Here is a 12,859-nt window from a genome sequence, read left to right as displayed (position 1 = left end):
CAAGTCTGGAAATATGTTGGGAATGTGAGGAGGAGATGCTAGTGTCTGGCTGTAGGAATGTAGGGGGAGGCGAGGAGGTGATAGTGTGGTCGACCACACTAAGGAAAATAAGGTAATTCCATCTCTTTTAAGTCAGATTCATCACTGGTTTAGTATCAAGTAGCTCCAACCACATTTCTTCCTGCTTTCATAAATTGCAATCGAACCATAAGGTACTGAGACAATCAACCATCATACATACAGGTACCAACCACAGACCCATGCCAGCTGTGATTCTGTATGTGAACTTCTATTACCATAGCAACACATTTTATTTATTTATTTTTTTTTATATATATATATATATATATATGTATATATATATATAATTCTAATCAATTATAGGAAACTACTGTAACCATAACAATAGTTAACACTAATCAACTATAGGATCAGAGGTCCTAATACACTATATATACAAAAGTATGTGGACATCCCTTCAAATTGGTGGATTCGGGCTATTTCAGCCAAACCCGTTGCTGACAGTTCTATAAATTCGAGCACACAACCTGCAATCTCCATAGACAAACATTGGCAGTAGAATGGCCTTACTGAAGATCTTGCTGACTTTCAACGTGGCACCGTCACAGAATGCTACCTTTCCAATAAGTCAGTTTGTCAAATTTCTGCCCTGCTAGAGCTGCCCCGGTCAACTGTAAGTGCTGTTATTGTGAAGTGGAAACGTATAGGAGCAACAACGGCTCAGCCGGTGAAGTGGTAGGCCACACAAGCTCACAGAACGGGACCTCTGAGTGCTGAAGCTGAATCAGCCGTCTTCTGCAACACTCACTACCGAGTTCCAAACTGCCTCTGGAAGCAACGTCAGCACAAGAACTGTTCATTGGGAGCTTCATGAAATGGGTTTCCATGGCCGAGCAGCCACACACAAGCCTAAGATCACCAAGCGCAATGCCAAGCGTTGGCTAGACTGGTGTAAAGCTCGCCTCCATTGGACTGGAGCAGTGGAAACGCTTTCTCTGGAGTGATGAATCACGCTTCACCATCTGGTAGTCGGACGAATCTGGGCTTGGCGGATGCCAGGAGAATGCTATCTGCCTGAATGCATAGTGCCAACAAAGGTTTTGTGGAGGAGGAATAATGGTCTGGGGCTGTTTTTCATGGTTCGGGCCCCTTAGTTCCAGTGAAGGGAAATCTTAACACTACAACATACAATGACATTTTATACACTTTGTTCTTCCATCTTTGTGGCAACAGTTTGGGGAAGGCCCTTTCCTGTTTCAGCATGACAATGTCCCCGTGCACAAAGCAGGGTACATACAGAAATGGTTTGTCAGTGATCAGTGTGGAAGAACTTGACTGGCCTTAACAGAGCCCTGACCTCAACCCCATCGAACACATTTAGGATGAATTGGAATGCCGACTGCGAACCATGCCTAATCACCCAACATCAGCGCACGACCTCACTAATGCTCTTGTGGCTGAATGGAAGCAAGTCCCTGCAGCAATGTTCCAACATCTCATAGAAAGCCTTCCCAGAAGAGTGGAGGCTGTTATAGCAGCAAAGGGGGACCAACTCCATATTAAAGCCTTCCCAGAAGAGTGGAGGCTGTTATAGCAGCAAAGGGGGACCAAATCCATATTAAAGCCTTCCCAGAAGAGTGGAGGCTGTTATAGCAGCAAAGGGGGACCAACTCCATATTAAAGCCTTCCCAGAAGAGTGGAGGCTGTTATAGCAGCAAAGGGGGACCAAATCCATATTAAAGCCTTCCCAGAAGAGTGGAGGCTGTTATAGCAGCAAAGGGGGACCAAATCCATATTAAAGCCTTCCCAGAAGAGTGGAGGCTGTTATAGCAGCAAAGGGGGACCAATCCATATTAAAGCCTCCCCAGAAGAGTGGAGGCTGTTATAGCAGCAAAGGGGGACCAACTCCATATTAAAGCCTTCCCAGAAGAGTGGAGGCTGTTATAGCAGCAAAGGGGGACCAAATCCATATTAAAGCCTTCCCAGAAGAGTGGAGGCTGTTATAGCAGCAAAGGGGGACCAACTCCATATTAAAGCCTCCCCAGAAGAGTGGAGGCTGTTATAGCAGCAAAGGGGACCAACTCCATATTAAAGCCTTCCCAGAAGAGTGGAGGCTGTTATAGCAGCAAAGGGGGACCAACTCCATATTAAAGCCTTCCCAGAAGAGTGGAGGCTGTTATAGCAGCAAAGGGGGACCAACTCCATATTAAAGCCTTCCCAGAAGAGTGGAGGCTGTTATAGCAGCAAAGGGGGACCAACTCCATATTAAAGCCTTCCCAGAAGAGTGGAGGCTGTTATAGCAGCAAAGGGGGACCAACTCCATATTAAAGCCTTCCCAGAAGAGTGGAGGCTGTTATAGCAGCAAAGGGGGACCAACTCCATATTAAAGCCTTCCCAGAAGAGTGGAGGCTGTTATAGCAGCAAAGGGGGACCAACTCCATATTAATGCGTCAGGTAGCCTAGTGGTTAGAGCGTTGGACTAGTAACCGAAAGGTTGCTGGATCGAATCCCGAGCTGACAACGTAAAAATCTGTCGTTATGCCCCTGAACAAGGCAGTTAACCCACTGTTCCTAGGCCGTCATTGTAAATAAGAATTTTTTCCTAACTGACTTACCTAGTTAAAAAAAAATATATATAATAATATTTTTTTAAAAATTCAAATGATTTCGATGAGCATTGTTTCAAATCCATGAATAACACTGCACAGGCCAACACTAGATTTCGCCAATCAGAGGAAGTTAGGGACAGTGGCTTTCGATTGGCGCAGCGGTCTAAGGCGTCACTACAGACCCTGGTTCGATCCCGGGTTGTATCACAACCGGCCGTGATCGGGAGTCCCATAAGGCGGAGCACAATTGGCCCAGTGTCGTCCCGGGTTAGGGGATGGTTTGGCCGGGGTAGGTCGTCATTGTAAATAAGAATTTGTTCTTAACTGACTTGACTAGTTGAATAAAGGTGAAATAAAATAACTTAAAAAATCAGCAGAATGTGATATTGACAGTAGAGTATATTAGTTACCTAGTAATTACATGTTATTCCACTTGGCAGTGTGTCTTGTTGATTGACACCTCTGTTCTGAACCACCTCTGTTTCTCTCTCCTGCTTTCTCAGAACGGCTCTGTCCAGAAAGGTTATTAATGTGTTGTCTTTCCTACAGCGTACAGCCCTGACTGGCCTGCTCAAAGCTCAGTGTCAGACATCCAAGTAGATTTGCCTATATGTGTGTTTCCCCCTGGGCTAGTGTCCATCTTCAGAGGCTATGTCTCAATCTAGCTGGTCCTCCAACTCCCATCATCCACCCCCTGTGGACTATCTTTTGTCCATGTCTTCATCATCTTCCTCCTCTTCAGAAGGAGAGATACTACTCAGGTTGACAGCTAATGTTGGCTTGGTCCTATTATGTCTTTGAGGACAGGAAACCCTTTGTGTGTGAGGATGTCTCTCTGAACTCTCTCTCTCTACCTCTCCCCTCCCTCACTCTCTCTCTCTCTCTCCCTCCCTCACTCTCTCTCTATCTCTCCCCTCCCTCACTCTCTTTCTTTCTCTCCCCTCTCTCTCTCTCTCTCTCTCTCTTTCTCTCCCCTCCCTCACTCTCTCTCTTTCTCTCCCCTCCCTCTCTTTTTCTCTCTCTTCTATTCTCTCCCCTCCCTCACTCTCTTTCTTTCTCTCTCTCTCTCTCTCTCTCTCTCTCTCTCCCTCCCCCTCACTCTCTCTCTTTCTCTCCCCTCCCTCTCTTTTTCTCTCTCTTATATTCTCTCCCCTCCCTCACTCTCTTATATTCTCTCTCTCTCTCTCTCTCTCTCTCTCTCTCTCTCTCTCTTCTCTCCCCTCCCTCACTCTCTCTCTTTCTCTCCCCTCTCTCTTTCTCTCCCCTCTCTCTCTCTCTCTCTCTCTCTCTCTCTCTCTCTCTCACTCTCTCTCTTTCTCTCCCCTCCCTCTCTTTTTCTCTCTCTTCTATTCTCTCCCTCTCTCTCTCCAGGGGCTGTGAGACCAGACTTTACCCCAGAGTTAGGGGAGGATGCAGTGACGTCAGTGACCGTGTCCCCTGCCATCCCCACCCTGACAGAGGAGGAGCAGGAAGAGCTTCGAGGGGAGCTGCTCAGGGTAACCTTTCCTTAGACCTAAAGAGTTTCTTCAGTATTTTCTCCCACTACGTCTCATCAGGTCTCCCTGTTTTTCTCCATATCTCTCGAAGGTGGAGGATGAGATCTTGACTCTGTCTCAGGTGCTGGCAACTAAGGAGAACCAGTTGGCAGACATCAAGAGGAAGCTGGGCATCACTCCTCTCAACGAGATCAAACAGAACCTCAGCAAGAGCTGGCACGAGGTCACCACCTCTACAGCGTACGTGGCTGTACAAACACTCACACACACACACACACACACACACACACACACACACACACACACTGTTCTGCAGAGTCAGTTCTTACATGCTGATTAGTCAGAGGGAATTAATGTGTACATACTTTCTTCTCTCTCTCTCTCTCGCTCTCTCTCACTGATACAGCTATAAGAAGACGTCAGAGGGCCTGTCCGTGGCCGGTCAGAAGGCCACAGCAGCCTTCAACAACATGGGCTCAGCCATCAGCAGGAAGTTTGAGGATGTCAGGTGAGGCACACACATTACATGGCACCCTATTCCTTTTATAGTGCACTACTTTTGACCAGTACCCAATGGGGTTATGGTAAAAATATAGTGCACTATATAGGGGCCTGGTCAACAGTAGTGTACTATATAGTGAATAGAGTTCCATTTCAGATGCACGTAAAGGTAGACTCTTTTATACCCCAGAGAGAAGCCGTCCACCCTACCCCAGTCACCTTTACCCTCTACCCCAGTCACCTTTACCTTCTACCCCAGTCACCTCTACCCCAGTCACCTTTACCCTCTACCCCAGTCACATTTACCCTCTACCCCAGTCATCTCTACCCCAGTCACCTTTACCCTCTACCCCAGTCACCTTTACCCTCTACCCCAGTCACCTCTACCTTCTACCCCAGTCACCTTTACCCTCTACCCCAGTCACCTTTACCCTCTACCCCAGTCACCTTTACCCTCTACCCCACTTACATCTACCTTCTACCCCAGTCACCTTTACCCTCTACCCCAGTCACCTTTACCCTCTACCCCAGTCACCTTTACCCTCTACCCCAGTCATCTTTACCCTCAACCCCAGTCATCTCTAGTCTCTACCCCAGTCACCTCTAGAGGTAGAGGGTAAAGGTGACTGGGGTAGAAAGGTAAAAGGTGACTGGTAGAGGGTAAAGGTGACTGCAGAGGTGACTGGGGTAGAGGGTAAAGGTGACTGGGTAGGGGTGACTGGAGACTACCCCAGAGGTGACTGGGGTAGAGGGTAAAGGTGACTGGGACCTTACCCTCTACCCCAGTCACCTTTACCCTCTACCCCAGTCACCTCTACCCCAGTCACCTTTACCCTCTACCCCAGTCACCTTTACCCTCTACCCCAGTCACCTTTACCTTCTACCCCAGTCACCTTTACCCTCTACCCCAGTCACCTTTACCCTCTACCCCAGTCACCTTTACCCTCTACCCCAGTCACCTTTACCCTCTACCCCAGTCACCTTTACCCTCTACCCCAGTCATCTCTACCCCAGTCACCTTTACCCTCTACCCCAGTCACCTTTACCCTCAACCCCAGTCACCTTTACCCTCTACCCCAGTCACCTTTACCCTCTACCCCAGTCACCTTTACCCTCTACCCCAGTCATCTCTACCCCAGTCACCTTTACCCTCTACCCCAGTCACCTTTACCCTCAATCCCAGTCACCTTTACCCTCTACCCCAGTCACCTTTACCCTCTACCCCAGTCACCTTTACCCTCTACCCCAGTCACCTTTACCCTCTACCCCAGTCACCTCTACCCCAGTCACCTTTACCCCAGTCACCTTTACCCTCTACCCCAGTCATCTCTACCCCAGTCACCTTTACCCTCTACCCCAGTCACCTTTACCCTCAACCCCAGTCACCTTTACCCCCCAGTCACCTTTACCCTCTACCCCAGTCACCTTTACCCTCTACCCCAGTCACCTTTACCCTCTACCCCAGTCACCTTTACCTTCTACCCCAGTCACCTTTACCCTCTACCCCAGTCACCTTTACCCTCTACCCCAGTCACCTTTACCCTCTACCCCAGTCACCTTTACCCTCTACCCCAGTCATCTCTACCCCAGTCACCTTTACCCTCTACCCCAGTCACCTTTACCCTCAACCCCAGTCACCTTTACCCTCTACCCCAGTCACCTTTACCCTCTACCCCAGTCACCTTTACCCTCTACCCCAGTCATCTCTACCCCAGTCACCTCTACCCCAGTCACCTTTACCCCAGTCACCTTTACCCTCTACCCCAGTCATCTCTACCCCAGTCACCTTTACCCTCTACCCCAGTCACCTTTACCCTCAACCCCAGTCACCTTTACCCTCCAGTCACCTTTACCCTCTACCCCAGTCACCTTTACCCTCTACCCCAGTCACCTTTACCCTCTACCCCAGTCACCTTTACCCTCTACCCCAGTCACCTCTACCCCAGTCACCTTTACCCTCTACCCCAGTCACCTTTACCTTCTACCCCAGTCACCTTTACCTTCTACCCCAGTCACCTTTACCCTCTACCCCAGTCACCTTTACCCTCTACCCCAGTCACCTTTACCCTCTACCCCAGTCACCTTTACCCTCTACCCCAGTCATCTCTAGTCTCTACCCCAGTCACCTTTACCCCAGTCACCTTTACCCTCTACCCCAGTCATCTCTACCCCAGTCACCTTTACCCTCTACCCCAGTCACCTTTACCCTCTACCCCAGTCACCTTTACCCTCTACCCCAGTCACCTTTACCCTCTACCCCAGTCACCTTTACCCTCTACCCCAGTCACATCTACCTTCTACCCCAGTCACATCTACCTTCTACCCCAGTCACATCTAGCCTCTACCCCAGTCACCTTTACCCTCAACCCCAGTCACCTTTACCCTCAACCCCAGTCACCTTTACCCTCAACCCCAGTCACCTTTACCCTCAACCCCAGTCATCTCTAGCCTCTACCCAGTCACCTCTACCCCAATCACCTTTACCCTCTACCCCAGTCACCTTTACCCTCTACCCCAGTCACCTTTACCCTCTACCCCAGTCACCTTTACCCTCTACCCCAGTCACCTTTACCTTCTACCCCAGTCACCTTTACCTTCTACCCCAGTCACCTTTACCCTCTACCCCAGTCACCTTTACCCTCTACCCCAGTCACCTTTACCTTCTACCCCAGTCACCTTTACCTTCTACCCCAGTCACCTTTACCCTCTACCCCAATCACCTTTACCCTCTACCCCAGCCACCTCTACCCTCTACCCCAGCCACATCTACCTTCTACCCCAGCCACATCTACCTTCTACCCCAGTCACATCTACCTTCTACCCCAGCAATTTTTATAAATGTTTGGGAAAAAAATCATTCAAACCCTTCTATGAGACTCGAAATTGAGCTCCGGTGCATCCTGTTTACATTGATCAACCTTGAAGTTTCTACACTTCTACAACTTGATTGGAGTTGAACTGTGGTAAATTCAATTGATTGGACATGATTTGGAAAGGCACACACCTGTCTATATAAGGTCCCACAGTTGGCAGTGCATGTCAGATCAAAAACCAAGCCATGAGGTTGATGGAATTGTCCGTAGAGCCCCGAGACAGGATTGTGTTGAGGCACAGACCTGGGGAAGGGTACCAAAACATTTCTGCATTATTGAAGGTCTCCATGAACACAGTGGCCTCCACCATTCTTAAATGGAAGAAGTTTGGAACCACCACGACTCTTCCTAGAGCCGCATGGCCAAACTGATCAATCAGGGGAGAAGGACCTTGGTCAGGGAGGTGACCAAGAACCCAATGGTCACTCTGACAGAGCTCCAGAGTTCCGCTGTGGAGATGTGAGAACCTTCCAGAAGAACAGCCATCTCTGCAGCACTCTACCAATCAGGCCTTTATGGTAGAGTTGCCAGACGAAAGCCATTCCTCAGGAAAAGGTACATGACAGCCCTCTTGGAGTTTGCCAAAAGGCAACTAAAGAACTCTGAGACCATGAGAAACAAGATTCTCTGGTCTGATGAAACCAAGATTGTACTCTTTGGCCTGAATTGCATTACGTCTAGAGGAAACCTGGCACCATCCCTACGGTGAAGCATGGTGGTGGCAGCATTGTGTTGTGGGGATGTTTTTCAGTGACAGGGACCGGGAGCCTAGTCCGGGTCAAGGGAAAGATGAACTGAGCAAAGTACAGAGAGATCCTTGATGAAAACCTGCTTCTGAGCTCTCATGACCTCAAACTGGGGTGAAGGTTCACCTTCTAACAGGACAATGACCCTAAGCACACAGCCAAAACAACACAGGAGTGGCTTCGGGACACGTCTCTGAATGTCCTTTAGTTGCCCAGCCAGAGCCTGGACTTGAACCAGATCGAACATATCTGAAGAGGCCTGAAAATAGCTGTGCAGCGACGCTCCCCATCCAAACTGTCAGAGCTTGAGAGGATCGACAGAGAAGAATGGGATAAACTCCCCAAATACAGGTGTGCCAAGCTTGTAGCTTGGCACACCTGTCAATCGCTACCAAAGGTGCTTCAACAAAGTACTGAGTTAAGGGTCTGAATACTTATATAAATGTAAGATTTAAGTTTTCTATTATGGGGTATTGTGTGTAGATTGATGTGGGGGGGGGACAATTTAATCCATTTTAGAATAAGGCTGTAACGTAACGAAATATGGAAAAATAGGTCTGAACACTTTCAGAATGCACTGTATGAACATGGAGCCTGAATACAAATAATGGTGAATTTGCAGCAAGATGGATTGATAAATGAAAGCTAAGCTTCTCCCTGAAGTTGGCTACTGATTTCTATAAAGCATAAGAGGGGAGACTGAATTGTCAGGCAGGGAGGATACACATACTAATCTATGTTATCTTCATTGTTCATTGTCTGTACATGTCTTTAATACAATTCTTGGCCTTTACAGATTGCAGTCTATTTCCAATTCCTTTGGGTAAGACTGTCCCCGCTAGTGCCATTAGTCAGTCAATTCATACAACGTCATTTTGGATGCTGCTGAGATCATTACTCTCCAGGAAGTCTTGTGGACTGTATTAATTGTATTAATCCAAGGCAACTCTCTGTGGTGTTAATGAATATTCTCTCTCTCTCCTGCATGGGGTAACTTGTTCTGGGGTGATTTTGAGTTTGTGTGAGGATTCATTCAAGTGCTTCATGTGATTGAATGGTTGTCTATGTAGCTCTACATTTCCATACAGGACTATGGTAACTGATGCATGTTGTCACCTCAACATGCTCTTTACAGTCATCAATAATAGATTGATCACTGGGATAATAGACACATTGAATGAATGGATGGATGGATGAATGAATGAAATAAAGGAGGGATGGATGAAGGAAATAAAGGATGAATGGATGAATGGAATAAAGGATGGATGAAGGAAATAAAGGATGGATGGATGAATGAAATAAAGGATGAATGGATGAATGAAATAAAGGATGAATGGATGAATGAAATAAAGGATGAATGGATGAAGGAAATAAAGGTTGAATGGAATGAAGGATGAATGAATGGAATAAAGGATGAATGGATGGATGGATGAATGAATGGAATAAAGGATGGATGAATGGAATAAAGGATGGATGAATGGAATAAAGGATGAATGAATGGATGAATGGATGCGTGTCTGTACCTCTCTAGACTAACAGCGGTGCACTCTCATTCTTCGCTAATCTCTCTCTCTCTTCTTTGATGCTGTCGGATAGCATACGCTCTCTACAGCATTCTGCTAGTATGCCTGTAATGAGGTAAGGGAACACACACACACACACAACCACAACCAAACCGCGGCTTTCTGGAACCCTCTACTCCCCTGGGGCACCTTCTGCAACAACGTTTTGTAGCATTGCGGACTTGAAAAACTGGCATAAGTTCAGGATGGTAGAACTGTGAAGGTGTTTTATGGAAACTGCTGAGTTGTATCTTTAGGTCAAGGTGCCACTGCCAACACCCCTCTATTCTATAGGGATTGAGGTGCTTTGCTGCCATAAAAATGTATGGTTATGTCCTTGTCCTTGTATTCATACTGTTTTACCCTCTGGACAATAGTCTATATGATCTGTGACTAGAAGAGGATGGAATGTAGCCACTGGGATCATCAGTTGTTAACTAACCAGTTGGGCTGTCGGGTTAACGTTTCCTATGAAAACAATGATGATAAATGTGTGTCAATGTCCCTAACCTCCGACCTCCCATCTCTGCTTTCTCAAGTGTCCTCGAGGTGTGATGTTCATGTAAGGTGTCTGTTAGTCTCTGGCTCCCTATTCCCTACGTAGGGCACTACTATGGGCCCTGATCTAAAGTAGTGAACTATGTAGGGAATAGGGTTCTATAGGGCCCTGATCTAAAGTAGTGAACTATGTATAGGGAATAGGGTTCTATAGGGCCCTGATCTAAAGTAATGCACTACATAGGGAATAGGGTTCTATAGGGCCCTGATCTAAAGTAATGCACTACATAGGGAATAGGGTTCTATAGGGCCCTGATCTAAAGTAGTGCACTACATAGGGAATAGGGTTCTATAGGGCCCTGATCTAAAGTAATGCACTACATAGGGAATAGGGTTCTATAGGGCCCTGATCTAAAGTAATGCACTACATAGGGAATAGGGTTCTATAGGGCCCTGATCTAAAGTAGTGAACTATGTATAGGGAATAGGGTTCTATAGGGCCCTGATCTAAAGTAGTGCACTACCTAGGGGATAGGGTTCTATAGGGCCCTGATCTAAAGTAATGCACTACATAGGGAATAGGGTTCTATAGGGCCCTGATCTAAAGTAGTGAACTATGTATAGGGAATAGGGTACCGTTTCAGACACTGCACATCTGTCTCTGGCCCGATATCACTCCTCCTCGTACCTCTCTACTCACGTCAGGCGTCACTGTCTTCACAGGAACACACCCACCTTCAAGTCGTTTGAGGAGAAAGTAGAGACTTTAAAGGTAATGGATGAGAGAAGTGGTGAAGAACTTCTCAGTACATTTGGAAGAGCCATAAAATATTTCTCTTTCAATATTTGGGGAGAACTTTATATAAACAAAACCGACAATAAAAAGTAAATCATTCAGTCCATTTGTTCATTAATTCATACATTTGTTGGTTCCTTCATCAATTCACTCATTCAACACCTGTATCTCTTCCTCCTGCAGGTCAAGATGAGCCCGACGGTGTCTCAGGGTGACTTTGGCGACGTGTTGACCTCTACAGCAACCTCTGACCCGTCTGTTGTCGTGGAGAAACAGCCAGAGGCCACGCCCATCGTCATCCAGGAAGAACATCTCCAGTGAGACCAGCCTGACCTTTCATCCCTGACCCCCAGCCAGATTGGCATCCGCTGAAACTATACCCCCTTTACCCTTCTGTCTCTCCTCTCTCTCTCACCTCCTCTTACTTCCTCCCTTCTGTCTGCCCTCTCTCTCTCACCTCCTCTCACTTCCTCCCTTCTGTCTCTCCTCTCTCTCTCACCTCCTCTCACTTCCTCCCTTCTGTCTGCCCTCTCTCTCTCACCTCCTCTCACTTCCTCCCTTCTGTCTCCCCTCTCTCTCACCTCCTCTCACTTCCTCCCTTCTGTCTCTCCTCTCTCTCTCACCTCCTCTCACTTCCTCCCTTCTGTCTCTCCTCTCTCTCTCACCTCCTCTCACTTCCTCCCTTCTGTCTCTCCTCTCTCTCTCACCTCCTCTCACTTCCTCCCTTCTGTCTCTCCTCTCTCTCTCACCTCCTCTCACTTCCTCCCTTCTGTCTGCCCTCTCTCTCTCACCTCCTCTCACTTCCTCCCTTCTGTCTCCCCTCTCTCTCACCTCCTCTCACTTCCTCCCTTCTGTCTCTCCTCTCTCTCTCACCTCCTCTCACTTCCTCCCTTCTGTCTCCCCTCTCTCTCACCTCCTCTCACTTCCTCCCTTCTGTCTCCTCTCTCTCTCACCTCCTCTCACTTCCTCCCTTCTGTCTCCCCTCTCTCTCTCACCTCCTCTCACTTCCTCCCTTCTGTCTCTCCTCTCTCTCTCACCTCCTCTCACTTCCTCCCTTCTGTCTCCCCTCTCTCTCTCACCTCCTCTCACTTCCTCCCTTCTGTCTCTCCTCTCTCTCTCACCTCCTCTCACTTCCTCCCTTCTGTCTGCCCTCTCTCTCTCACCTCCTCTCACTTCCTCCCTTCTGTCTCTCCTCTCTCTCACCTCCTCTCACTTCCTCCCTTCTGTCTCCCCTCTCTCTCTCACCTCCTCTCACTTCCTCCCTTCTGTCTGCACTCTCTCTCTCACCTCCTCTCACTTCCTCCCTTCTGTCTCCCCTCTCTCTCTCACCTCCTCTCACTTCCTCCCTTCTGTCTCCCCTCTCTCTCTCACTTCCTCCCTTCTGTCTCCCCTCTCTCTCTCACCTCCTCTCACTTCCTCCCTTCTGTCTCTCCTCTCTCTCTCACCTCCTCTCACTTCCTCCCTTCTGTCTGCCCTCTCTCTCTCACCTCCTCTCACTTCCTCCCTTCTGTCTCTCCTCTCTCTCACCTCCTCTCACTTCCTCCCTTCTGTCTCCCCTCTCTCTCTCACCTCCTCACTTCCTCCCTTCTGTCTGCACTCTCTCTCTCACCTCCTCTCACTTCCTCCCTTCTGTCTCCCCTCTCTCTCTCACCTCCTCTCACTTCCTCCCTTCTGTCTGCACTCTCTCTCTCACCTCCTCTCACTTCCTCCCTTCTGTCTGCACTCTCTCTCACCTCCTCTCACTTCCTCCCTTCTGT

General features: G+C 48.2%; 1 protein-coding gene across 4 annotated transcripts in view; it reads left to right on the top strand.

The window, feature by feature from the left end:
- LOC115120348 (tumor protein D52-like) overlaps window positions 1–11,536 on the top strand; it is a 41,070-nt gene extending 29,534 nt beyond the window's left edge. For all 4 annotated transcript variants that reach the window (XM_065020252.1, XM_065020251.1, XM_065020250.1 and 1 more), the window contains exons 2-6: window positions 4,002–4,126; window positions 4,218–4,366; window positions 4,533–4,634; window positions 11,030–11,078; window positions 11,286–11,536. In XM_065020252.1, coding sequence (XP_064876324.1) covers window positions 4,002–4,126; window positions 4,218–4,366; window positions 4,533–4,634; window positions 11,030–11,078; window positions 11,286–11,423 — 563 coding nt within the window. In that variant the 3' untranslated portion in view covers window positions 11,424–11,536. The remainder of the gene's footprint in view (window positions 1–4,001; window positions 4,127–4,217; window positions 4,367–4,532; window positions 4,635–11,029; window positions 11,079–11,285) is intronic.
- The last annotated feature ends 1,323 nt before the right edge of the window (window positions 11,537–12,859 follow it).

This window comes from Oncorhynchus nerka, linkage group LG7 (assembly GCF_034236695.1).
Source record: "Oncorhynchus nerka isolate Pitt River linkage group LG7, Oner_Uvic_2.0, whole genome shotgun sequence".
NCBI classification, from domain to species: Eukaryota; Metazoa; Chordata; class Actinopteri; order Salmoniformes; family Salmonidae; genus Oncorhynchus; species Oncorhynchus nerka.
This window is presented reverse-complemented; position numbering and strand designations above follow the sequence as displayed.